At 47.3% G+C, this 27,901-nt stretch overlaps 1 protein-coding gene across 1 annotated transcript in view; it reads right to left on the minus strand.

Moving 5' to 3' along the window:
* LOC104409556 (sideroflexin-5) overlaps window positions 1–27,901 on the minus strand; it is a gene marked incomplete at both ends in the record, with an annotated part of 57,714 nt that overhangs the window by 23,003 nt on the left and 6,810 nt on the right. The window contains 6 exons of the mRNA XM_010019462.1: window positions 8,315–8,380; window positions 9,234–9,290; window positions 10,689–10,742; window positions 14,884–14,909; window positions 16,971–17,025; window positions 18,080–18,106. Of these exons, the coding sequence (XP_010017764.1) occupies window positions 8,315–8,380; window positions 9,234–9,290; window positions 10,689–10,742; window positions 14,884–14,909; window positions 16,971–17,025; window positions 18,080–18,106 (285 nt within the window). The remainder of the gene's footprint in view (window positions 1–8,314; window positions 8,381–9,233; window positions 9,291–10,688; window positions 10,743–14,883; window positions 14,910–16,970; window positions 17,026–18,079; window positions 18,107–27,901) is intronic.

Below are 27,901 nucleotides of genomic sequence, written 5' to 3' on the forward strand. Positions count from 1 at the left end.
CAGGGAAGAGCTTCTGCCCAAGAGCTCATCTCAGTCTCCCCTCTGGCAGGTTCAAGCCATTCCCCTTGTCCTGTGCCTCCATCCCTTGTCCAAAGCCCCTCTCCAGGTTTCCTGGAGCCCCTTTAGGCACTGGAGCTGCTCTAAGGTGTCCCCTTGAGGAGCCTTCTCTTCTCCAGCTGCCCCAGCCCAGCTCTCTCAGCCTGGCTCCAGAGCAGAGCTGCTCCAGCCCTCGCAGCAGCTCCGGGGCCTCCTCTGGCCTCGCTCCAGCAGCTCCACGTCCCCAGTGGCATCAGTGCTCCAGGTCACTGAGCTATGGCAGTCAGGGTGGGAGCACAGGGCTTGTAAAGGCGGCTGTGACACAACCCGTACAACACTAACATTGTCCTACAGCACTAATGTTAGGCTTGAGCAGACTTCACCTCTCAGCTTCCTCAGGAGAAGAAAATACAACCCTTCTGCTCAAATCCTGGGTGATTGTGAGTGGTTTGGGTTCTAAGGGATGTTTTCAAGAGGAAGCACGTTTTGATTTTGCTCAATACTTTTTTTGGGGGTGGGGAGAATCCAGCTTGTTTAAAAATATCATTTGTGCCATGTCCATTTGTCCAGGAGCAGCCTCTGCTTTCCTCTGATCTCTCAGACCCACACTGGGCTTTGCGGATGAGACTCCCACACAGCTTCCTTCTTCTAATAGAGCTAAATATAAAATTTAGGAATTCTAATTTTTGTGTAACCTCTGTGCTCAGCCAGTTCCAACTGCAGCTGAGATACTGCATGAGCGATCATCTGTGAACCTGTGGGAATACAACCAAAAATCTCTGAGACAAATTACAGTGTTTCAAGAACTCAGAAGCTCTGCAGACACCCAACTGCAATCACAGAATTCCCCCAAAAGCTGTATTTTCTTGGAAATAACAACTCCAGAGCTTCTGTACAGAAGAAAGTTGCCCCAGGATAACTGACACTTGTATCAGAGAGGAGTGATTTGAAGCTGCTGCGAGGGCTGGAGCAGCTCTGCTCTGGAGCCAGGCTGAGAGAGCTGGGCTGGGGCAGCTGGAGAAGAGAAGGCTCCTCAAGAGGACACCTTAGAGCAGCTCCAGGGCCTAAAGGGGCTCCAGGAAACCTGGAGAGGGGCTTTGGACAAGGGATGGAGGGACAGGACAAGGGGAATGGCTTGACCCTGCCAGAGGGGAGATTGAGATGAGCTCTTGGGCAGAAGCTCTTCCCTGTGAGGGTGCTGAGGTGCTGGCACAGGGTGCCCAGAGAAGCTGTGGCTGCCCCATCCCTGGCAGTGTTCAAGGGCAGGTTGGACACAGGGGCTTGGAGCAACCTGCTCTAGTGGAAGGTGTCCCTGCCCGGGGCAGGGGTTGGAGCTGGAGGAGCTTTAAGGTCCCTTCCAACCCGAACTGTTCTATTCTCTGTTTCTGTGATTCTCTGCAGTTTTAGCCTGGTTTGTGTTTACACATACTCCAGTCTTACTCCGTACACTTCCACAGTCTGTGAAAGCACTGCTCACACACCACACAATAAAGCCAGAGCATCAGTAAACCACACTGGCATCAGGTCCCTACCTCCACTGCCTTGTCTGGAGGCAGGATTTAGGGTCAGGAAGCATGGAACCACTTTTAAAATGAAAAGACCTGGCTCTGCCTGTGAAAAGCTGCTTCAAACACCCTCCTGTACTCCAGGAGGTGACTCCAGCAGTGACTCTGGGGTGAGTCATTAGTAGCTGATAGCACCAAAGTTATTAATGGCATTAATCACCTGCATTTTTAACCCAAGGTTACGTTCAAGTCCTGAGCAGGTACATTTTAAGTGCATAAATCAATATGAAACACACAGCGTGGCTGGGAGTCATGGTTACATGTCATTACATCTCTCTCAAACAAAAGAAGACAAAACACCTACTTTTGTCAGAATTTAGCTCAGGTTGCTAAGTGAGAACAACGTATTTATTTGCCTTTGTACTGACAAGATCATCAATCCCAAACCTGCACTTAATGAAAACCTTGTTAGAAGTTACAAACCCTGCTGTATTTGACAGGGGAAGGAGGGAGCTTTTATAACTGGGGCAGACTCCACCATCCCTCCACTGCAGAGGTGCCTGGTCTCACACGTGGTTTTGCTTCTCCTTCCATCAGGGGAATCAAAGCCCTATCACAAGGGGGAAGTTCAGTGCCATCATGCACTGGTGGTCAGAATAAGAGGGTTCCTGGTAAAGTTGCATACACCTCTATATGTAAAACACGCTCTGTATGCCTGCCAGGCTTGCTGTGGTCTGATTAGAGCCCGTCCTGCCAACAGAGGAGGACAATGCCAGCAGTACCAATGTATATGGCACCTCCAGGGTACGCAGAGCGGTCAACAGATGGACAATGAGCTAATGACCAGAGCACCAAGCTGAGTGACAGTACACTGCTCACTGGGAGATGTCAAATGTGGCCAAAGGATACTGGCAGAAGAAAGGAACCTCTAGGAGAGTCTGCACGGGGTCCTCAGCATCACAAGGAGCAAGGTTTGGAGCTGGTCTTGGCAGAACCTCAGGTGGCAATTAAAAACCTGATGCACAAAGCTCTGATCCAAAGACTACAGAAACCAATGGCAGTAACACCACTGCTGTGAGATGCTTCAGGGAGAATGTACAGAGAAACCCAATGACCCTCCACCACAGGCTCCACCAGCCTCCAGCCTGCAGGTCTCAGCACCAGTGACCACCCAGAAACGAGACAGTGGCTGCTCACAGCCCTTGTCTGGATCTGGTTTAATCTGAAAGGTGTTTGCAGCCCCAAGAATCACTTGTGACCTCAAGCTGAAGTTATGGTCTAAGTCCATAGCACTGATGCGGTATCTTCCCTGGGAGGGTGCTGAGTCGCTGGCACAGGGTGCCCAGAGAAGCTGTGGCTGCCCCATCCCTGGCAGTGTTCAAGGCCAGGTTGGACACAGGGGCTTGGAGCAACCTGCTCTAGTGGAAGTTGTCCCTGCCCGGGGCAGGGGTTGGAGCTGGAGGGGCTTTAAGCTCCCTTTCAACACAAACCACTCTGGGATTCTATGAAGAGCTGGGTCAGAAGCAAAAGGGATCAACAGCATAAGAGCAAATTGAGTTTGGATCTGAAATTAAGAAACCTACTTACAAGATACATTAAAAACCAGTTATTAACAATAAGATTCATTTTGATTATGTTGCTTTTTTATCCTTTTAAGAGCATGACAGAATTAAAGCATGTATGTCTGTGTGTGTCTGCTGGAAAGGGTTTCTGCATGAAACCCTCCAATCAATATAGCTCCTGGTGCTGGAATACTGGGGGAAAAACCCCAAAACCTAAACATTTCAAAGACACTTGGTCTTCCTCAAGTCCTTTTACCACTCTCTGCCTTTGTTTGCCTTGCTTAGGAAAACCAGCTGATATTAACTACACTTCATCCAGCACAACCATGAACAGCAGCCAGATATCAGCAAATAGGGCCCAATCCCAGGAATCCACTCAACTGTATGAAGAAATACATTAAAAAATAACAATTACTGCTCAGAAAAGCATTAAAACAAGAGGAATCCAAAGAAAAGGCATGAAGGAGGGTGGTGGATGGAGAATGTGCTAAAAATAAGCTACAATCACAGAAGGAGAAAGAGAAATCTAGGTTACTGAACAGTAATGAGACTCCTCTAAACATAGTGTCTGCCACAAGCAAAAAGGACATAGAATCCCAGAGTGGTTTGAGTTGGGAGGGACCTTAAAGCTCCTCCACTTCCAGCCCCCTGCCATGGGCAGGGACACCTTCCACTAGAGCAGGTTGCTCCAAGCCCCTGTGTCCAACCTGGCATAAGAAGTTAGGGATGGAAGAGATCTGTTATATCAACCTCTTCACCTCATTCCCCACACTCAGTCTTACCATTATCCCTTCTGATATCTTTTCTAGCCTGACTTCAAGTGATGGCTACAACCAGAGTACTGCATGGCAGAAGAGAGAAAATCCTGGGCCTGGCACAGCTTTCCCTGCATGGAGCTATGTTGTGAATTGGGTTGGGAATAGGGGGAAACAATAGGAATATTCACAGAATCACAGAATCAGCCAGGTTGGAAAAGACCTTCAAGCTCAACCAGTCCAACCATTCCTAGCCCTGCCAAGGCCACCACTAACCCCTGGCACTGAGGCCTCGGCTCCACGGGCTGTGAACACTTGCAGGGACGGTGCCTTCAGCCCTGCCCTGGGCAGCCTGTTGCAATGCCTGAGCACCCTCTGGGCAAGGAATTGTTCCTCAGCTCCAGCTAAACCTGCCCTGGGGCAGCTTGAGGCCGCTTCCTCTTGTCCCATCCCTTGTTCCATCCCTTGGGAGCAGAGACCAGCCCCCTCCTGGCTCCATCCTCCTGTCAGGCAGTTGCAGAGAGCGATCAGGTCCCCCCTGAGCCTTCTCTTCTCCACACTAAACCCCCAGGTCCCTCAGCGCTTCCTCATCACACTTGTGCTCCAGGCCCTGCTCCAGCTCCGGTGTCCTTCTCTGGCCCCTCCAGCACCTCAATGTCTCTCTTCAGTGAGGGGTAATACTGGGGGGAAATACTGAAATACTGGAAAACATAGAAAAAAAGAATATTGATTCCTCCAAAACCTCATCCTGAAGAGCTGTGAATCAGGATCCCAGATGTAGCGCTGGATCCAAGAGAGAAGCATCACCTCTCTCCGACAGCAATTCCTCCCTCTCTCTAAAATGGGAAAAGAATCAGGTTATCTGCAAAGATTTCCAAGACTTTCAGTTTAACTGCAAGAAGCCCAAAGCCAAAATCTGCTCCTCGGTACATGTGAGAAAGACATTTGTTTGTCCCTCTCTGTTAGATAAAGCCGTGGAGGGTGGAGGTGATGGAAGCACTATCACAAGTCCACTCATCTGTCACTCGTGAGCCTTCTCCCTGCCTCACTTGCCAACTGCAAAGGTGGAAGGGGCTCAGTTTAATTAATAGCAGGTCTCAGCAGACCACTGGAGGTAGTGGCACTTGTTTTCAGGTCATCTGGTCCTAATAGGCTCACACTGGGAGGTGATTTGTTGCTAACTGACAGCAGAGATCACTTAATGAGGGCTGAGACCTTCCAACCCAACGTAATGAACCTCGGGGCTGGTTCTGTGTTATTTGTCATCATCATTTAAAAACAAAGCACGAAGCACTCGAGGACACGCTGGATCTTAATCCAGGGATCTGCAACGTAAAAATCCCTCCCTGCTCTGCAGGATTTTCTCCAGGCTGCTCTGCACTGGGAGTAGAGCACGCGGGAAGCGCTGCTATGGATCACCAGGACACAAAGCTGTAACACACACAGTTGTGTCCCCAGCAGCTCATCTATGGGGACACACTCATCTATGGGGACACACTATGGGGACACACTCATCTATGGGGACACACTATGGGGACATCAGTTGCACATCTCACTTTTGCACACTCCACGTGCTCGCTTGAAAGAAGACCTCCATTCCTACATCAGGAAGGAGGAAGTATCCATGAAGGCTGCTGCTCTTCCTCACTCTCCTAACTACATCAATGGATCTAAGGAAAGCTCTTGTCCCCTCCCATAACAATACTCAGAGCACCACAACTACAAAACCCCTGCTATTACATGCCAAGAGCATCCCAGGGGAAGCCCAGTCTGGTGGGGCCATCGTGGCACTTTTACAAGTAGGGAGAAACACCTTTTGGTATCCACACCACTGAAGGAAGATTTCCTCGTGCACAAGCCTGGAATCCTGTTGGTACAGAATACCTTTCCTTGTAGTGCTTTGAAAGATCTCCAGTGCTGGACAGCTAAAGTGGGCAAGACAACCAGGCATTAAGGCTCCTGCTGGAGATGCACCTACAAGTTATGTGGACAAATAAATCCCAGCATCACTTCAATTTCTGTGTTTACTCAAAGCTCATTGCTCTGTACATACCATCAGCTCCTCCACTACCTACTGCTACTGAGGAGACAGCACAACTAATGGAGATATAACTATGATGGGACAAAGAGGTGATCTACCATCAGCAAGCCACCCACAAGCCACCAGTGGTGACGGCCACCTTGCAGTAACAGGAGGCCACTGCTGCTTCACTGTAACTTCTCTGCTCTCTAAGTCATAGACTCATAGAATGGTTTGGGTTGGAAGGGACCTTCAAAGCTCCTCCAGTTCCAACCCCCTGCAATGAGCAGGGACATCTTCAACTACATCAGGCTGCCCAGGTGTCTCGGTGTAGCTTTACACACCAGTTCACAGAAGGAGTGTTTCTCACAGCACCACTGATGGTGACACTTCTGCACTGTGAACCTACCTCTGCTTCACCTCCTTTGCAGCCAGCTGAGGAGGAACCAGAGCTTTCCAAGACCTGCTCCAGCTGTCCCAACACGGACATCACCTCTCACTGCCCAAGTGGTTTCCTTACCAAAGCCTGTCAGCTTCTCAGGGTGACAAAGCTCTGTCCAAATCACTTCTCCATGTCTCCTGCCCTCTATCTGCCCTTGTTGCCAAAATGGAGAGGAGCATTAATGCCAACAGTGTGGAACCAGACATCAGCCCTCTGCTCTGCTGCAGCGGGGCTGGGGGCTGGAAGGAAGCTTCTGAGCAGCAGCAGCACATCAAGCTGGAGAGCTTTGCTTTCCTGAGTCACAAGGTGGAAACACCTGAGCTAGGGACTGAGAAGGCCTTCCCATGCCACACCAGGAACAGTGGACAGAGGGTTGAGGCGGGTGGGATGGGGCCTCACATGGTATTTCAGCTGCAGAAGCTGAAGCTGGTGTGAACACGTCTTCATGGGGTTATGAAGGGTGGGAGCTCACACCAACACAAGGCTGCTGTGTGTGCAGCCTGGGTTGGTTCTGCAGTGAAGGGATAACACAGGTGAGGAAGAGGAGCAGCACAGCAACCAGTGAGTGAGCCAAGCCAGAGATGGACAACTGTCAAGCAAAAGTGCATCCAGTAAATGGACAGTTTCCACTCAAAACCTCAAGGTGCTTCACCAGCTCTATGTCCTTTGCAAAGCTGTCTGCAGGAGAAGAGAGATACGCCTTCTGCAGGCTTTCTCCTGTCCACTGTGGACATGATGTGCCACACCACTCACTGCCAGGAGCTCCTGCTTCCACAGTTCTAATAATCCCCAGTCTGCTCTAGACAGACATTTTACCTTGTAAAGAAACCTAAACCACTCCATGCAGCTTCTTCCTGAAGGTGAATTGAGGAGTCTGGGTATAAACACTGTGGTGAACAGGCTGAAAATCATAGACTGGTTTGTGTTGGAAGGGAGCTTAAAGCTCCTCCAGCTCCAACCCCTGCCCCGGGCAGGGACACCTTCCACTAGAGCAGGTTGCTCCAAGCCCCTGTGTCCAACCTGCCCTTGAACACTGCCAGGGATGGGGCAGCCACAGCTTCTCTGGGCACCCTGTGCCAGCGCCTCAGCACCCTCACAGGGAAGAGCTTCTGCCTTAGATCCAACCTAAATCTCCCCTGTCTGGGACTGAACCCATTCCCCCTTGTCCTGCCAGTACAGTTCCCTGAATCAGTTCCCTAAGGGCTGACCTCTTCCCATGGCACAGTCTGTTTGCAATAAGAATGCCTGGAAAAGGATGTCTGTGGCTTGAGAAAAAGGAAAAGAGCCTTGGTCGGAGGGAAACGAACACAGACTGATGTGGGATCTTTACTGGCCCAGCAGGAAAGGTACAACCACGCTGTTCAGAAGCTTACTTGAAAACCCAGTGCAAGAAAGAACTTCCATAAGTTGCTCCTGAGACATGTACCTGCTTCCTTGGGCATTACCAACCCTGCACAGATGTCACCTCCTGATTCTGGGGAGTCGGAGTATTAAAAGCCTGATGAGACCATGGTTTTAGCATTGTTTAAAGCTCCTCTCTTACACATGACCTCAGCTATAACCCAAACACGTTTCCAGGTTGAACACCATCCACAGGTCATTTTGAGTGCTTTGGATCTTTCAGTTCAAGGTGGTGACCTACCAGAACATCTTTCAAAGCCTGCCTTTGTTCAGCATGTTCCACAGCCTCAAAGTCCCTCTTTTAGCTTAAACCAGGCTAATTCCCCACCAGTTAATGCACGTGTGGATGATTTGAGTTCCTCCAGCATCAAAGCCATGGTGCAGGAAGCCATCAGCAGTAGAAATCTCCTTCTGTCGGGAAGTTGGGGCATGCATGGACAGAAACACCTCACAGTTTCAACATTTCCTGGTTATATAGACTGAATTCTGTCAATTATAAGACAAACATGCTTGGCAATTCAAACAAACATCTCAAAACCACAGTAAGGGAGCAGTTAGTAGTGAAACATATAGAGATATAAAGCGTTACCCACTGCTATTGAGACAGCACTTATGACAGCTCCCAAGTAGCCCTGGATGAACTTGGACGTCGGAGAAGGCTTTGGAAAGAGAAAATAGAACATATTTTCACTAAACAAACTCCTGGTTATTAAACTGCAACTCTGCTTTTTGGGGTTGTTTTCACTGCATTTGTTTGAGACCAGAGACAGGTTTCATTTCTGTCACAATGTTCTGTGACACATGGTCTGTCATGTAGCAGAGGCAAAAGAAAGGCAAATTGGAGCCTCGTGAGCAAGGTTAAAGGGACTGGAAAATTAATTGGCATCAGAAAAGGATAATATTAATAACAGCTCAAAGGAAGGATGAAATTCAGCAAATGGTACAAACGGAGTTATTCTTATACACTAGTGATGAGCCCCAAACTCTCCACATGAAATATCTGTGGTTGAAATGTTATCTCAATGAGCTGGATGGTTTCCAACTCAGCTTCCTGTCTTGAGCCTCCAGTTCCCAGCGTGTAATGACTGATGGATAAAGTGATGGAAGAGAGGAGGAACAGCCCCACCACTTCCACCACCGTTGCCGTCAGCACATATAAAGTCCTCAGAAGACACCAGGGTGATCATGGAGCCGCCTTTTGCTACCCAAAAACTCAGATACCACTTTGCCTTGTGCTCATTTCCATATCAAATGAAACCATTTCATACCAGTTAGAACTGGTTACTGGTTCAGCTCTAAGGCACTGAGCACTGCTTATGCGCCTCAAGTGATCCTCACACCATTTACAGCTGAGGTTTGACATGGAAGCCTACACAGGAGAACAGCCAGCCTATAAACCCATCACTGTGCCAACTCCAGAGTGCCTATTAGCAGTGGAGAGACAAGAGTTGTGTTTCTGTGCCAAAACAGAGCTAACCCACCACGCACACCACAGATGCTGGGTCTCCTCACCTTTGTCGCGTTGCGGTTTGCATAGTTGACGCAAGCATTGTGGCTCTGATTCAACCACTGAGGAGGAAACAAGAGATAGGCATGAACGTAACTTCACCACAAGAAAGTCAAATAAATCTGTAAAAACGTGGGAGTGTTGCAGGAAAACTGTCCCCTTGGGCCTGCTCACAACTTGCCACCTCTTTGTGAAGGCTCGCGTATAACCTGCATCTGATTTAATGCCCTCCAAAGGGAGGGACAGAAATCCCAAGGCACCCAGAGCCCAGAGAGCAGCTCTGCTTCCCTCTATGTTTGATGTGCAACTCTTCTCCTGGCCAAATCCACCTCCACACAACACCTTGGTGCTGTTGGTCTTTCATCAGCACCAAATCCATACTGCTGCTAAGATGTAGCATTAAGCCCAGCAGCCAGCTCATAGAATCACAGACTGGTTTGGGTTGGGAGGGACCTTCAAACTCATCCAGTTCCACCCCTCTCAGGGTAGTGAGACATTGGCACAGGGTGCCCAGAGAAGCTGTGGCTGCCCCATCCCTGGCAGTGTTCAAGGCCAGGTTGGACACAGGGGCTTGGAGCAACCTGCTCTAGTGGAAGGTGTCCCTGCCCGTGGCAGGGGTTGGAGCTGGAGGAGCTTCAAGGTCCCTTCAACCCAAACCAGGCTGGGATTCTATGACTCTAAAAGCAGGGGAGGCAAGTTGCCTTCACAAACATGAATGAGTGTAGATGTCTCCAGCCACCATCCCACTCCCAGCAGGTGATGCCACATGGCACAAGTTACAGCTAAACACACCAAACCACAAGTTACTGGCACATACCAACATATTCTTGGTCCTGCAGTCTTTCTAACATACTAAGCAGATCCCATTCTGCTTTGATATTTCTTAACTGCATAATTCTCTATCATCACTTACACTGTAGACAATAAAAAGACATTCACAACTAAAAATAAGCCTGAAAAGAACTTGTTCTTTCATTTCAGTTACTGCTGAAATGATACTTCAGTGGCGTGTTTACTATGGATGTAACTCATTCACGTGCACGTTTCCTCCTCTTCTCTTAATCCCTGGAATTTTAATGGGAAATAACACCCACAGCTCCCTACACACAGAGATCCAGGCCAGGCTGGATGGGGCTTGGAGCAACCCACTCTAGTGGAAGGTGTCCCTGCCCAGGGCAGGGGTTGCAACTGGAGGAGCTTTAAGGTCCCTTCAACCCCAACCAGGCTGGGATTCTACACCTATACAAGATGGGTCCAGAAAGCTGATTTTGAGATCCTAGATTATTCTGCATCTCCCTTGTACTGGCATCACTGGAAAGTAGACCCAATAGTTTGCAAATAGCCCCTTCCAGACCTACCAAACCTTTCCCTAATTATATCCAGCCACATCATCTCCCCATTAACTAAATCATTGTCAATGCAGAATAGCCACATGCATCTAGGCAAGATTCAGGCATTACCTGCCAAAACACAGTGGATGCCAGCGTCTGGTTGGGCAAGAGAAGACCAACAACCTGCAAGAGAAGAGAGTTGCTCATTAGTAAAAGAATTGTTGGTTCCTCTTGGTGCTCTTCCAGGCGTGCAAACAGCAAGCTCACTTCTAATGTCTTGAATAAACGATCTTCATTTACGGCTTTATTTCATTCTAGTTATTGAAATTCCCTTCTGCCTATTGTTTCTCAGCTTTCCAGTAGTAAAACTGGGTAATGTAGCTGCCCATGAACACTTTGCATCTTATTTATTGCTTGCAACACACCTTGAAAAGAGTCTGGCAGCAGATAATGCCCAAAGATTAGTTCATTAAAATGTAATCACTTCTTTAATCTAGGTATTTCTGGAGGAGAACTTCAACATTGCATGAATGCAGGAGTTCAAAGTTGTTACTCTTGGCAGTGAAGGGGGGTTGTTCTTATTTTCCTTTGGCACATTTGCTGTTTCAAGCACAAGAATTAAATCCCATTTGAACATCTGAAGACGGGAGTGACACCTGGAAGCACTTGTGCTCCTGTTTGGGAGCCTGGATTTTGTTTTAAGAGAGAGTTGTTGATGTGCTGTACTCAACAGAAGAAGGTGAAGAAGAGGAAGGGATGCAAAGCACAGGGACTTCCGACAATAAACCCAAAAAACATGGACAGGAAGATGAGTCCTTGGATAAGAATCATAGAACAGCTTGGGTTGGAAGAGAACCTCAAAGTTCATCTAGTCCAACCCCAAGAAATAGCTACGATGAGATACTTCCTATAATATCATTGTCATTTCCTCTCTGCCTGCATCATGATTTATATCATGGTTTGGGTTGGAAGGGACCTTCAAAGTTCATCTAGTCCAACCCCCCTGCAATGAGCAGGATGTCTGATTGATAGTTTCTGAAGAAGATGTCCTTCTTGTTGCAAAGTCACCTCTGATCTTTGTTATGAGTGTAAAGACTGAACAACTAACTCCCTTTAAATCCAAATACATTTATTGTCAGGACAGTCATGTGAACCGAAACATCTCCAAAGCATGTGGACAAGAAGGCTGTGAGTTCATCCCCACGCTCAGACTGTCTTTCATACCATTTTCTTTAGGTTTATTCCTAAGAAGAGAACAAGCTTCCCTATTTGGAGCACTGAGAGCCTGCTGGAAGGAAGGACAAGCTAAAGCCATCTCCCCACATCTGCAGCAGCACCAGTTGAAGAGAAGGCAACTTCTGCACTTAAGGACAGAAGAGAGAAATAACAACAAACAAAAGGGTAATAGGGTTGGGAGGCCTGATTTCATTTCCATCTTCGTTCCCTTCTCCTCCTCCTCCTCCAGCTTTTCCTCCTCCAGCCTCTCGTGAAGTTACAGCTACTTTGTACACTGGCTGAGCGCCAGGCTGTGCAAGTTACACTAATTTACCATTTCCATTCAATATGTGGCTCTCGTCATTAATTACTCCAGCGCTGCTCTTAGCCAAATGAATTCAAGAGGCAATGGACTTCTTCACCCTAGGACTGGCTTCTAGCCCTGCAGCCACCAGGCTAATGAGGCTCTGGAGGAGAAAGGGAAGACTCCAGGCAGGCACTTGCATTGTCAGCTGAAGCTGAGCGCTGAGGGAAATAGAAGAGGAAAATAAATAAATAAAGAAGAGCACCCAAAATCTGTATGACTGAAAGAGGCACGTTTAAATGCAAACTCTCCATATGTGCAAGAGTCTGTCAAGAAATGTACAATTTCACTTTTAATTACTGTCAGGGGGAAAAAATAACTAAGAAGGAAAACAAAATAGACAAAAAGCTTCTAAACACTTAGAAAAGTACCAGCTATAAAATTTAATTGCCTATCAGGTGTGAAGGGTCTTTCGTGGCACCAAAGATGGGGCTAAAGCCACTGCTTGGACATCTGTAGGCTCTGTTTGCATTACGAGGTCTCCTCTTGCAAGGCCCAAGTCCTGCTCTGTGTGCCAGTGAGAGTTGTCTGCGACCCCATATTAACACCCAGGTCTGCTCTATGGACTTTGAACCCTCAACAAGACCCCCCATTTTGAAAGGTTGGGGAAAATAAGGTGCTTAAAGAGGTGGGTGGCAGCTGGGAACAGCAGCATGGCTTCTGCTCCATCTTCAACCTGAGCCTTGGGCTGAATTCCCTACATGCAGATAAATCTTCCTCCTTAGAGCCTTCCATCCCTGGGATGAGACCCAAGCCCAGGGAAAAGGCTGTAGCCCAGCAGCTGTCCTGCACATCTCACCCCTACAGCAGAGGTTATTAATCCCTGGCAGTGTTCAAGGCCAGGCTGGACACAGGGGCTTGGAGCAACCTGCTCTAGTGGAAGGTGTCCCTGCCCGGGGCAGGGGGTTGGAGCTGGAGGAGCTTAAAGGTCCCTTCCAACCCAAACCAGGCTGGGATTCTATAACGCAAGTGGCTGGATTTGCTCCCTCCTGGGCTGACATCTGAGTGAGCAAACACAAACTCTCCCTCCACTGACATATCCCCCATCCTGTCCTCACTCTGCAACCGATTCTGGGATCAAACTGTGAGCTTGAGCATGGAAAGGATGGAAGCTGAAAAGAAAAGCAAATGATTGCAACTCGGGGGAAGAATAAACAGCCACAAGATTTGATGTGTCAGGGGAGTAGCTGCTTTGGCCAGAAAAGAAACGATTATCTTCAGCAAGACCTTAATCTCTTTCACAATGAGCTAAACCAAACTGAATTATTTTGCATTAGCTATAGGGGGAGGAAAAAAACCCAAACCAAGATGTATATCGGCAGCATCATGTATTGACTGAGAGGGAGTAAACCTGGTAATACATTATGTGATCACATCTCTGCTGGTATCTGTGTGGGGTGTTTAAGTGACCCCCAAACACTGGAGCAGTCACACCGGGCTGGTGGCTTCGGAGGTGAGGACAGCCACACCGACACAGCCAGAGCCCACCACAGGCACGTTGAGTCTCTCTTGAGGAAATCCCATCCCCCTATGTGAAATGCAAGACTCAAACTGTTTTTATGCTAGAGCAGGCTGCCAATTTTGTCACTAAATTTCACAGATCGATTGGCATAAATGTTACATTTTAATTTTAACATTTGAAACGTTTGGGTATGGGGTTTTTTTTTTTTTTTTTCTCCTCCTCTTTGTAAATGACAAGAGGTTCCAGTTTATCCTTTACAGCGAGTGAAATTGGGCTCATCTGACAGCTCGCGGCTCCTCTGACAGCTCTGGATTGGGGCCGATTTCATTGTCAGTTTGAGCGTTAACTCATTTTTGTTTAACCTTTTCTTTGAAAATGCCCCATACAAAGTTCCCACCAAGCCCTTTCCCACCACAACACAGTAATGGATGTGATGGGTTCTCCTTTTAGGCGGTGGCAACCCGCTATCACCGGTCCGCAGGGGTTCTTACCTTTAATGAAGGACTGTGCCACAGTCCACTGGGTTCAGAAGATCAAATTGAGCAGATTTTGCTCCTTCAACCATCTTAATACACGTGATTGAATACGATGAGCCAAGACCTGGTGGCTCTGAGGACCTTCTGGCACCGATATTGAGCAATTTAAGGCAGAACTCCATGCCTCAGTTTCCCCATTCATAAAAGGGATTAATTAATGATTCCCATTCCCAAAGAGGAGCTGAGGTTTCAGCAGACAGGCAGAATTATCTCCCTTCTGGCTCCCGCTACCGAGAGCACCCAAATGCTTACAAATTCCCCAAGAACAAGTACAAACTCAAAGCACCCTTAGCAGTAACCCCATGGAAAGCACTCGCTGTTGTACTTAATCGAGACGGGAGCGCACGACACGGGCCTCGCCGTGCTGCAGCTCGTCACGTTCGGGAGGAGACTTGTAAAACATGCAAATGAAAACCCAAAACAGAAAAAGAAGTGCCCAAAGATGAAATCTGAGAGTTGCAGAAGTTGCATTTTGCAGGCAATGAGCTCATCTTGGTCTTCCCTTTTCCCAGAAGGGAAGGATGAAGCTGAAGATGTTGCACGGGGCTGAGTGAATGACGTTCGGTAGATGAGTAACCTCAAGCACCACGTGCATAGGGCAGCTTTTACACGGTGAAGACCTTGCTAACATGCAATGGGAACCCTGTGGGAGCATGAAGGTGGCATGTGGAGAATTGTCTGAGAGTGCTAAAAGATGCATTTCTTGGTACTTGCAAACAAAACGGGGAGAGATGTTAAAATACTTACGATGGGTGTTCCAAAGGGAATGTAACCTATTAAAAACAAAGAGAGATGCATTCATTTTAATACATGGTTTTGGGATGGAAAGACATCATATCTAAGGCATGGATCAGGGTAGAAGTCAAAGCCCCATCCCCGGCAGTGTTCAAGGCCAGGTTGGACACAGGGGCTTGGAGCAACCTGCTCTAGTGGAAGGTGTCCCTGCCCATGACAGGGGGTTGGAAGTGGAGGAGCTTAAAGGTCCCTTCCAACCCAAACCATTCCATGATACCATGATTCAAACCTGGCATGATGGGCTGCACTCGCTTCCACCAGCTCTGCACCACCACTGGGACGTGGACTCATGCAGCAAGTACCAACTAGAGCAGCCTCCTGATTTTAACTCATCCCCCTCTCATCCTCTATCTGCTTTTCTTGGGTTGTGGTCTAAGACTGCCCCTGAAACATGTATCATCTAGACCCTGAAGCTTACTCTAGTAAGCCCAGACTGTTCCAGTATGTGGCATTAGCACTTCAGAGGGCATTATGTTGTTGAGCTGGGCTCAGCAGCCAGCAAAACCTCACATCAGCAGAAGCAAGGGGATGAGAGCTCAGACCAGGAGCTGCTCGGTCCAGAGGAGGAGGAGCTGGATGCTGCTATCTGAGCTGACCTAGTGGCTTGCTGCCATGGGAAGGGGGAGATCCTGCCCCCCTTCCCAGGCTCAGTCACACAATCTGTTCCCTTCCTCGTGCCAGCTCTGTTGCTCATCAGACCCTCCCACAACCTACCCTCACTAACCCAGGAGAACACTCTCCAGCTTTCCGTGCCCCTTCCCTTCTTGTTGAGCCTGGTCCCATCACTACAGCATGCCAAAGCCGCTCATGAAGCCATCGAACAAGCCGCAGAGCCCATGCCAGTTAAGAAGCAGGACCATGCCACCAGAGGTGGGATCTTCCTCTTTCACCATCTGCTTTATCAACCTCTCCATGAGTGATTTTATACCAGGAGAGCTCATTTATTTCTAGGTCAGTAGAAGAAGCAAGAGGGTGTAAGCTGAAGAAAGTGTATTTGCATCGCAGAGGAGAGAGGGACTCTTTAATCACAGGTCTAAGTTAAAGCTCTATATTAGAGAGAAGCCTTTACCCCAAATCCTATTGAGTGCCACAAAAATCAAATGCTTCACATTTTTCCCCTGCTAAGTCTGCCAATTTCTGTGCTAATTATAATTCATCTCTATGACTTCCACTAGAAGGTCTTGGAGCATTTTACCAATATTCCTGAATTAAGCCTCATGGATCCAATTTACAGTCAGAAAAGGGGCAAAGATCTGAGAGGAAGAATAATTAAAGAATGAAATACAGAACCAGCAAACAGAGGGTTCTGGCTTTTCTTCCTTCCACTTCACCCTCAACATCACCCTTCTCCAAAGAACTGGAGAGCAAAACCCATCAATCCTGTTATATTCCCCCTATGCCCAGCATTCAGGTGAAGATGCTCCCCTAAAAAACATGGGAAAGGTCCTATTTATTTAAGTAAGTCCTTTGGGAAAGAACCAAGGCTGAACTTCATCCTCAAAAGAGCTGCTATTCAACTCACAGCAGAGGTAGCTGTGGACCTGTGCATGGCAAAGGGACACCCCGAAGTGTGAAGGAGGAGGCAATGATTTTACCATTAAGCAGCCTGGATAAGCCTCAGAGAAGCTGATCCTTCCTGTGCTTCCAATGCCATGGCTATTAGGTACCACACACATGGAAAAATAGGGCTTATCCCATTCTCTCCTGGAAAATAAACCCCTGAACTGGTCATTGGGCATCAAGCTTTGTTATTACTACAGAATTAAAGTGCCCATTATAGTGTTGGATACTTCAAAATGCCAAATGCTTGAGTTCACATTAAAACCTCTGAAGGAAAGGAAAATATTAAGCACTAAATCTCCCATAGGCATTTAGGACCCAAATTCTCCTCATCTGCAAAGAGACTTGGGCATTTGAACTACTTGCTGAGCTTAATCTAAATGCTTACAAGCTGCAATTCAGTATCAGGAGGAAAAAAGAAGGCATTTTGTACAGATTCCCAGTAAAATTACTGTTGGCCCAATTGGGACATACTCTACCTGACATTCGGAAAGGCATGAAGATGGTCTCATTTGTATCGGGATGGATGATGGCCTGGAAAAGAGTCAGCAGAGAGACAGGGTGAAGGCACAGCAGCAAAGGCAGTGCTCAGCCTCTACAAATAGCACCTTCCACCAGCGACTACTCAGCACCCTCCTTGCTTTTAACCAAGGGAGTTATTGCTCAAGAGCCTCCACCAAATCTCCTCCCACCACTGCTTACCCCTCTCCTGAAGTAACTGAGCATAAGTTAATAATGTAGAAGTACATTCTTTAACCTGAACTACAGAAAGTGGCTCTTTCTTGGTGCTATAACGTCCCGCCCTGCTACACCTTAACCCCAGGGGGAGAAATGCAGATTTAGGATGGGAAAAGGGAAACTGATTTCCTGTCCCTGCCTGTTCTCAGCATCTCCGCTGAGGTGCAGCTTAATGTCCTGGTTGAAACTCTGCACATCATAGGAAGCCTGAAATGCTGCTTCAGGATCTGAAATGGGATAAAAACCCTACAGGTGTTGTCGACTCCGGTTGTCACCATAAGGGTCACCCAAATAAAGCCCCCTCGTGTGCCACAGGATTGGGAAATGCTGGAGAACTCAATCTTTATTTGTATCCACAGCTCCTCAAGCAGCGCTGGTGGCTGTGGACAGCCCAATATCCATGGAAATCCTAAATGTTTTACTAATAAATAGACAACAAAGGTCACTTGGACCATTTTTAACCTAATTTTACAGGAGGTTGCACTGGCACTAAGTGGCTGGGGAGGAGAAATCCATCCCCAAGTGATCTGGGATTGCAGAGGAGGGAGGTACGACATAGTTACAAACCTTACCAAGGAACTGTCAAACTATTTTCAAAAGACTGGAGACAAGAAATCTCTTGACTAGACAGGAAGGAGAAAATGAAGACATCAAAATATATAAATACAAAGAGGAAAAAAAAATCAGAGCCTTTGGTGGCAAGTGTTCGCTGCATTTACATTCCTGTGGCAAGACAAAACAGCAACTGGCAAAGTCAATAACGGAGAAGAGGACAGCGACGCTTAGCAAAGAGGAAATAAAACAGCAAGGGTTGACAATAATCACCAAATAGGGAAAAAAAGGGTATTACCTGCTTGATTTTTTGAGCTCCCCACAGCTAGAAAAGATAAAAGAGAATATTACGTATAAAAAACCAAGCAGTGAAACCCCAAATATTCATCTTTTGAGCTGTTGTAGTGAATGAATGACTGCGTTAAAACAGACCCATTTTCAGCATCCTTCCAGGATGCATTTAGAGATCCTTTAGACACACTGAGCTCCTTCCTATCTGCGTGGCCAGTCCGACCAGCCACGCAGAGACCATATTCTTCTTCTATTGAGTGATAAGAAATAACAGCAGACTTTGTGCTCTGCTCTGAGCTTTACAAACTGAGAATCATCTCGGGAACTGCCGCACGGAGATCTCAAGGTAAATTTAGCACAGCCTCTCCTTGGATGAGCTTCCTGCGGAAACTGAGGCTTGCTGGGGAACAAAGGTGGAGCAAGGAAGCCCTGCAGGGACAGACAACGAGTAGCTCTTCACGCCAAACCTGGATTTAGAATAAAGCACCACGAGTTTTGATTCTGCACAAGGGAAACGCACCACGAAGCGCTCGTGAAGAGGAAAAATCTCAGTTAAAACTCTCACGAGCGCCTACTGTGACTTACTGAGTGTCATTCAGCAGCATCAAACACCCCAAATCTGGCTCAGACAGCAAAGATCTATGAGCACTGAGGAAACAACATCCCACGTGAGGTGCAGGTAGAGCTAATGAGTAGCTGCACATCAAGAGATGCTCTGGCATAGACATAAACCCATAGAGTTTGCCCCGTGCCTAATAAAGCCAGAGGTTGTCCTCCATGAAATACACCTAAATGTAAATTATAAGCTCTAAAATAAGAATAAAATTCCTGATTTTGATGTCTATAATTCCAGAGATGGATTAAAACCCTGGACTTCTCTAAAATATCACACCAAATCATTGCTTTTACTATTAAAAACCTTTCTGTTCAGCTCAAGGCTGGCTTCAACATCAGCACCAGCTTGTATTCCACCTCTGTCTGACAGCCTCCAGCACTGTCTATTTTTGTTCCTCACACAGGTACTTGGAGCTGCTAAAAACACCCGTTAACCTTCATGTAAGGGAAAATAAGTACAGAATCCACCCGAGCCAGGAGACTGGCTGTTTGCTGGCAAGGCACATTTGCCAATCTTTTAACCACCCTCGTGGCTCTTTTACATCTTTCCAATTTGTCAACATCCTCTTGAATCAAAGACGCCAGAAACCAGACAAATGATTCCAACAACAGTTGTAGCTGTGCCAAAGCAAGGGTAGGATAACCTGGGAGTTCTGCTCTTGCTGCTGATAAAGCCTAAGACGGCGATAGCTCTTTTTGCTTGGAGAGCTCAGGATTACCCACCAGAATCCCTACGCAAGTGCCATGCTCATAGTCTGCAACACAGGCACCCACCCTTAAGAGTTTATCATTAGAATCACAAAGTGTTTTGGCTTGGGAGGTACTTTAAAGCTCCTCCAGCTCCAACCCCTGCCCCGGGCAGGGACACCTTCCACTAGAGCAGGTTGCTCCAAGCCCCTGTGTCCAACCTGGCCTTGAACACTGCCAGGGATGGGGCAGCCACAGCTTCTCTGGGCACCCTGTGCCAGCGCCTCAGCACCCTCACAGGGAAGAGCTTCTGCCTCAGAGCTCATCTCAATCTCCCCTCTGGCAGGTTCAAGCCATTCCCCTTGTCCTGTCCCTCCATCCCTTGTCCAAAGCCCCTCTCCAGGTTTCCTGGAGCCCCTTTAGGCCCTGGAGCTGCTCTAAGGTGTCCCCTTGAGGAGCCTTCTCTTCTCCAGCTGCCCCAGCCCAGCTCTCTCAGCCTGGCTCCAGAGCAGAGCTGCTCCAGCTCCCTGCTCTGCCATTCTTCACCCGAGGTTCAGCACCTTCCCCAAATATAAATACATTAAAATACTGTTGGAATAAGGTAATTGCTCTGCTACAAATAGCATCAATTCACCCACTGATACCAGTAACCCCAGTATTTCACCCCAAATCCACCTCTCACTGCAGTATTGAAGCTCTGCGATGAACTCCACCACATGCAATGAGTTACTGGAATATCCAAATGTCACAGGCTTGATGCACGTATCCACAGGTCTCTTCCCAGAGGAAAACTTCCCTTTTGAAGGAAAACCATTATTCCCCATTTTACAGCTGAAAAAGAGGGATTGAGGGACACAAAGAGACAACCTTTGCTGTTGGCAGAGACAAGATGTGTCTACCCTCACCAATCCCAAAATCCAAAGGCTGGGAGGCTCATGACCAGATACCTACAAGGGGTTTTCTACACCCATCAGCTCGAGAACTTCCTTGGGGTGACAGTGGAAGTCCTGGAGCTGCAGGTGCCTGCCCAAAGCAATCCTGTGGCTGCCCAGGTCTTGCCTATCTTGGATGTGAAGGGAAAACAGGGGCTTTTCCTCTCCAACTACAAGCGCAGCAAATAGGGAGAGGGATTGTTTCTGAGCCAGCACTATGGCTTTTTTGGTCAAATCCTCTAATTTCATTAATTGAGCCCAATATTTATGCATTTCCCTGCTGCAGTGCAAATATTGTTAGAACATGGGATTTCATTACTTCTCAGAAAGAGACTGCAAGATGCACCTGATGAGTCACCTAAAGATCCTGCCAGCTCATTTTCACTTCTTTATCCTCTAATTCATTTTCTGTCTGCAGCATCTCTCAGGAGCTCAATGCTCTGGTGAGACTTTGCCAGTTGGGGGGGCTCAGTTCTGAGAGCAAAGCTCTGCTTCTGCTGGGGATTTCATTCACGCTCGCTCTGGCCACCGTCGAGCAGCAGCCAGATTCTGATCTCATTTACACACACGTGAATCCAAAGCCTCTTCAACTGGAGCACATGGAATGAGTCCAGATTCGTGCTCGATTTACGGTAGATTTAGGTCTGTGATCTCTAAATATAGTCAGCCTGTGCTCGTGGGTCTCCTGTAACAGATCATCTTCCTTTGCATCAGCTTTGCTGGATATTAAACATCCCTGGCAGTGTTCAAGGCCAGGTTGGACACAGGGGCTTGGAGCAACCTGCTCTAGTGGAAGGTGTCCCTGCCCGGGGCAGGGGTTGGAGCTGGAGGAGCTTTAAGGCCCCTTCCAACACAAACGATTCTAGGATTCCTGCTTCAAAGCTACGCAGGGGTTTTGCCACCATTCAGATTTGTGTGTAAGAACCAAACGTGAACATACATACGGTTTACACCAAAGAAGCCTGGAGGACAAGAGGGCAGGAGTGTTGTAGCACTGTTAACACATCCCACCACCACCCTCAGCAGCCTTTGCAGGCAGGAATGGACAAGTTTTTCCAGCCTGTGGTCACTGCAACCTTCCACTGAGACAGAGCAGACTCTGCTTCATGGAGATGTCATCACAGATTCACTGAATGGTTTGGGTTGAAGGGGCCTTAAAGCTCCTCCAGCTCCAACCCCTGCCCCGGGCAGGGACACCTTCCACTAGAGCAGGTTGCTCCAAGCCCCTGTGTCCAACCTGGCCTTGAACACTGCCAGGGATGGGGCAGCCACAGCTTCTCTGGGCACCCTGTGCCAGCGCCTCAGCACCCTCATAATAAACTCCATAGAATCCCAGAATCCCAGGTTGGAAGGGACCTCAAGGATTAGCTGGTCCAACCTTTCCAGGCACAGCATGACCTCCACTAGATCCCCAGCACCTTGTCCAGCCCAATCTTAAGAGTGTTCATTGCTGGGGAGTCACCACTTCCCTTTGGAGATTATTCCAATGTCTGATTGTTCCCATTGGTCACGGAGGAATCAGCTCCAGGACCATTCGGAAGTGGTCTCAGCACCAGCATTTCAGGACACTGGACTCCCGGATGAGATTTCCATCCATCCTTTCCAGGACTGTTTTTCCTACAATTTTTTAAGGAAGGGATACTCACCAGCTACAGCAGAGACCTTCAAAACCCTGGACTCAGGAACCGACCTCACTCACACAGAAACATGACATGCTTAAGGAAGCGTGTCAAAGACTGCCACCATCTAAAGAGAACCAAAGCTGCAGCGAAGAGCTAGAGACTAGAGCAACTTTTGGGGAACAGATATGGTCTTTGCTTGACAAGACGTTCATTAGCACTCCTTATTTAGCAGCAGAATTGCAGCTTAGAGATAGTTTTCCCAAAAAAGTATTTATTTAAGGAATCTATCCAGCCCCAATCTATTAGCTAACACCTGCCACCACAAACACAGCACAAAGGGTACCAGTTAGCTTCAAAGAAATAATCTCCCTCTTGTTAAATACAGTAGGATTTTGTGTTTGTGGACTCAAAGATGGGATTTTTTTCCCCTCTACCCGAAGTTTCACCAGGATTAGAAAACCAAGTTAACAAATTGTTTGCCCTTCTTTACAGCAGGCTCCAACGCTGCTAAAACAAGCGGCCAGATCCACCCTATACAAGTGCATTGGCTGTATCCAGGGCATCTACTACATTGCTTAAGTTGGCCTCTGCTGGCTGTGGTCAGGAGAGCACCAGCAGATTCACACAACCTACTTCCATGTGCTGCAGCAACCACCTCCCTGCACTCAATGGAGGCACAAAGGCAGATTTGATGTTGGGAATCCAGTAGATGCTCTAAAGCTTCCACGGCACATACAGCAGGAGGCACAATATAAAGTAGACACTGAAATGATCTTAAATCCACGGGTGTGTGCTCTAGATAGGAATCATTAAGTCATAGAATCCCAGACTGATTTGGGCTGGAAGGGACCTTAAAGCTCCTCCAGTTCCAACCCCTGTCACAGGCAGGGACACCTTCCACTGGAGCAGGTTGCTCTAAGGACACCTTCCACTAGAGCAGGTTGCTCCAAGCCCCTGTGTCCAACCTGGCCTTGAACACTGCCAGGGAATAACTCTATGGAGAAAATCCCTTACTGATTAACCAGACATTAAACATTAATGACAAGACACACTTATTTCAAAGAGCTAATGAGGAGTCACAGGGTGGATGAGCCCTACGCCTAAGAGAAAACACTCCAGTTTAAGTTCTGCAAAGACTACGTGGTCTGCCTGTGTTAGACTTTGCACCATCACAACAGTTTGCAGAATTCCTCTTCAAACACATATTCCTTCAACACAGACATAGACAATGTTGAAGAGGAAATCCTCAAATGAATATTTTCATTCAATTTATTTCATCTGCCCAGTCAAGCATAGAGAGTTCCACCTCAAAATCTCCTCGTCCGCTTCCCACTCCATCAGGGAGGTTCTAGTGCTTTGAGATCCCACCTGCACCCACAAAACCTTGCTTTTAATAAGATAACAGCCTGGAGCCTGCATCCCATCAGAAACTGCCGCTAGTTTCACACTCCAGGAGTCACAAGCTTTATTAAAGCAGAGCTCAGATTATCTATCCCACGCTGAATTCCAAATATTGGGTGTCAGGAGCAGAATGTGTGATGCAGCAAAGCTCATTCTGAAGAGCTGTTTTCATGTTCGTGGCCACTCGGAGGAAGAGCCTCCAACAGATGCACTTTCCAAGAACCCCAATTGTTGAAATGATACAAACCCAGAGGAAAACAGGAAGGAAAAAGCAAACCTTGCTCAAAAGCTGTAACTTACTGTGCTCGGAGAGTTCACTGAGGAACACTTCAGAGCAGCAGCAGGGATCTGGCATCACAGAATCATAGCATAGTTAGGGTTGAAAAGGACCTTAAGATCATCTAGTTCCAACCCCCATCACGTTAGTGTCAAGTGATAGTGATGACTCTGAGTGAGTTTTAACTTCATTCTAGCTCCCTTAACCACATCTTTATCCCAGTGGTGATGCCCTTGTTGATGTTCCCCAGCATCTTACTGCCTTTCATTGCTGCAGCTGCACACTGTTCACTCCTATTGAGCTTGTGTTCCCCAGGTGCCCTCCCACAGAGCTGCTCCCAGCAAGACAGATCCCAGCCTGCACTCTGGGATTGTGTTTTCCCAGGTTCAAGACCTGACCCTTGTCCTTGCTCTGGTTTAATTCTGGCTCAAATTGGATTGGAGTCAAGATGCAAAATCATCCCAAAGCATCAAGCACCTGCAGCTCATACCGACTTCAGCATGGATCGCAAAGATACAATTTCTTTGGATTCCAATTGGAATTTGATGAAAGTTGAAGATTTTGTATTAGAACATTTAGGAATCCCAGACTTAAGCACTACAACTCTTCTAAATGTAGCTGAGCAGATCTGGCCCTTCCCCAGCTTGAACCAGAAGCACTCAGCAGCAGCTCCACCACATCGCATCAGCAGGGTTAGCTCATATTCATCTTCATTATAATGTTAAACACACTGGAAAACTCACATGATTCCTTTCCCCAGCAGAACCACGGTACATTTCCCACTGAAACTGCTCCTCGCAGCAGTTTTGGAAGAAAGAAAGAGTTTGCAGCAAAAGCAGCTAAAGAAGAACATCCATCCATGGCCTCACCACTGAAACAGGAGGTCCATCCCAGACAAGAAGTGCTTCTCATTGATATTATTTCACTCTTATTTCACTATACTTGTCAGATCTTTTATTGTTTTTAGGTTTACATTGTTATGGATGAAGATCCACCCCAGAACCTCTCAGCAGGTCACATGAAAGCAAAGTATTCTTAGCATTTCACCAACACTAAACACCAGTGCCAAAGTCAAGGTGCAGCCCAGCAGAGCTACAACATGTTCTGCTTCATTCTTCACCCATACTTTTTTCCCCAGGAGTGTGATTACTCCTGCTTTGTGTGGCTTTCTCCCACTTCTCTCCAGCTTCAGTCCCAAAATCCACTTCTCAAAAGGTGATATTTAACAATGAGACAAATGCATCCCCCAAACTCCACCCAAAGCATTCAGTTAGGGTTAAATGCTTTTAGCAAGGTTTAGAGATCTACAGTGGTGGAGTCCCAAATCCTTTCATTCCACATTTAATGTCACCTGATGTGCTTGCTAATATATATGGAATCTGATGGGGCTGGATGGGGCTTGGAGCAACCTGCTCTAGTGGAAGGTGTCCCTGCCTATGGCAGGGGTTGGAACTGGATGAGCTGTAAGGTCTCCTCCAACACAAACCATTCTGTGCTTTAATGATTCATTCTATGGTGTTTGGCTTTACCAATAAACATGGACAACCAGGTAACACAAACCACTGTCTACACTTGTTCCTCAGTAAGAAACCTCCCCATGGACCTTTTACAACCCTGCTCCTAATAATCTTTATGTTAAAAAGGGTTTAGCTCTGAGGAGATAAAGCTCAAATGACCCAACACATGGGATAAACCACAAAGAGCATCTACACATTTTCTGCCCTGCACCTAGCACTGAAATAAGACAGCACAAGAGGCACCAGAAGCCACTGCTTTTCTTGGATGCCAATGGAAAACTCCTTCCCGGTCCTAAGCATCATTAAGTCAGAGCACCACGAGCTGCTGCCCATCTGCAGGACCATAGAGCCTTCTAACAAATCCACATGTTGAAGAGCATCAGCCGAGATACCTGCCTGCACAGCAGCACAGCACTGGGAATTGCATTGGAAACCATAAGCCATCCCAGTGCAATGCACAGATTTGCACAGATACAAACCCAAGTGTAGGTGGAACCAGCAGCAAGTCCCGACTGATAAAAAAAGATTGCACTTAAATAACACTTTGCAGCTTTGCAGCACTCAATAAACATTAACTAATTAATCCTCACAGCATTCTACTGGGAGGACTTAAGCAGAATCAGAAGCACTCACTGAAAAGCATCACTTGCACCAGGACTAGAGAAGAACTTAGATGTTCTTACATTGTTTAAAATCAACTTTGGAAACCAGGCTTGCTACTCCTACCAGGTTGCCCAGGATCAGCTTTGTTTGAGCTTATTTTAGCCATGCAGAGCTTGTAAATCTAATCTGATCTGTAATCTAAACAGGATTTAGGTAAACTCTCTTAATCCTCAATTGATGGGATGAAGCAAAGACAGTTTGTAACTGAGTAAGAGCATCAACAGTAGCATCTAGCCTGGTTTCTTTAAGGTGTGTTAACCTATCCAAGCTCCCTGTGTGCCTTTTGATCTCTGATGGTCTGGAAATGACACCTAAAACATTCAACTCATCTTACAGCATCTCGGCAGCACAGAGAATGTACAGATAGCAGCAAAGAGAAGGTCTAAGCTCAGCCCTGGGACCAGCTGCTTTCTTGCCAAGGAGAGGAAGCAGCAGGACAACCGATATATCTATGCTCTATCGCATCCTGCAAGAGACCAGAGGGGGGAAAAAATTACAGTTTACTGCAAATGGACCTCTTCGCTCTTCATCAACACTGTTAAGAAAAGCTATTATTCTCCAAAAGGGATGCTGTTTAGACTCTGATAGATTCATTGTTCTCTGCTGTGTCTGGGACAGCATGAGCAGGCTCTTCCTGCTGCTAACATGATTGAAGGAAGAACACAGTAATAAATATATGCCCATTAAGCTGGTGAGCCTCTTTTCACTTCACTGATACTAATGGGGAAGAAATGAAACAGTTTCAAAACAGCAAGTTGCCAAAACTGCATTTGGAAAGGCTGAAGAGTGAGAAGTCACAAGTGACACACCGCGGTTCATGCTCCGCCAACGCTCGCAGGAAGGGGCTGGCTGGAGAATAGCAAATGTCTGTCTCCAAGGGACAATTTCAAGAAGCTGCATTTTTCCTCTCACTACAGATCATTCCGTTTGGGTTTACTTGGAATTTAGGGGGTTTATTTCCCCTTCTCCAACCACCCCCTTATGATGAAGGGGTGAAGCTTTCGGGGTGGAGTTACTAAGGGTACAAAATCGGGTAAAAGAGCTGATTTGCTGCTGTCTTGTCTTCTAATGAATATATATTCATCATTATGCATCCTATATGCATCTTCACATGGATCTATAACTAGATATACAGCTAAATGAACAAACGGATTTCCAAGAGTCAATCTAGGGACCTGTGGGGGGCTAAATGACCTCCTCAGGTCCCCTCCATCCTGAATTACTTTTGATCCTACAGTGGACAAAGACGGATGGATCAAAAATCTAAACACTTTGTGTCTCAGAGTTCAATCTTAATCCACAGATTAAGATGTTTAACCTTAGTCTTACAAAACCTGGGTTAATTTCCTACCTCCATCACTGACTTACCTCCTGTTCAGCAGCTCAAGCTGGGGTACATTCATGGCCCCACCATCCCCATCCTCAGCGCACGCTCCATCCCCCACGTTGTACAGACAACACAGAGCAGACAGATAGAAAATCCAGGGAGCTGCTTGAGTCAAAACTGAAGCATTTTGGGAGTAGGGGGAAGGGAGGCTCAGTTTTTATTAAGAGCAGCTCTCTGAACCAGCTGTGCCAGTGCAAGCCAGCAAGGAGGTGGGAACACATGGCCGGGAGGAGAGGAGACAGAGACATGGCAGTGCTGCCTCAGATCAGCTCACGCTGCCATGGCATCACACTTTCCCTTGCAATATTCTGGGCACAGAACAAATTTGTACCAGTTCACATATAAAGTTCAGGGAATGATGAATTTAATAGGTACCATCTTCCTTGTGGGTGCGCATTTAAGGGCAGAGTCACCTCCGTAGGTGCTTAGGTACAAGGGCTGCATTTAGTTATTTAACCAAGGTTTTAAACCTCTTCTTGGCCCCATGCTCATAAAAAACCTTGCACAGAAAAAGCATCACTCACTCTCCAGAGTCCTTGTTCAGGCACTTCTGCTATTCTGTGGCTCTTTACCTCTCTCTGCTGGCAGGACCACAGGGAGAAGCCGGGGTGCCAGCCGGAGATGAGGACCGAGGGGCAGAGGGGAGGGAGAAGAGGATAATGAACCTTCATCACTGTATTTCTTAGACTGTATTCTACTTCTGCTTTAGATACTAAGGTTTTAGGACA

Source organism: Nestor notabilis, unplaced genomic scaffold, assembly GCF_000696875.1.
Source record: "Nestor notabilis isolate BGI_N333 unplaced genomic scaffold, ASM69687v1 scaffold4318, whole genome shotgun sequence".
In the NCBI taxonomy this organism is placed as follows: Eukaryota; Metazoa; Chordata; class Aves; order Psittaciformes; family Psittacidae; genus Nestor; species Nestor notabilis.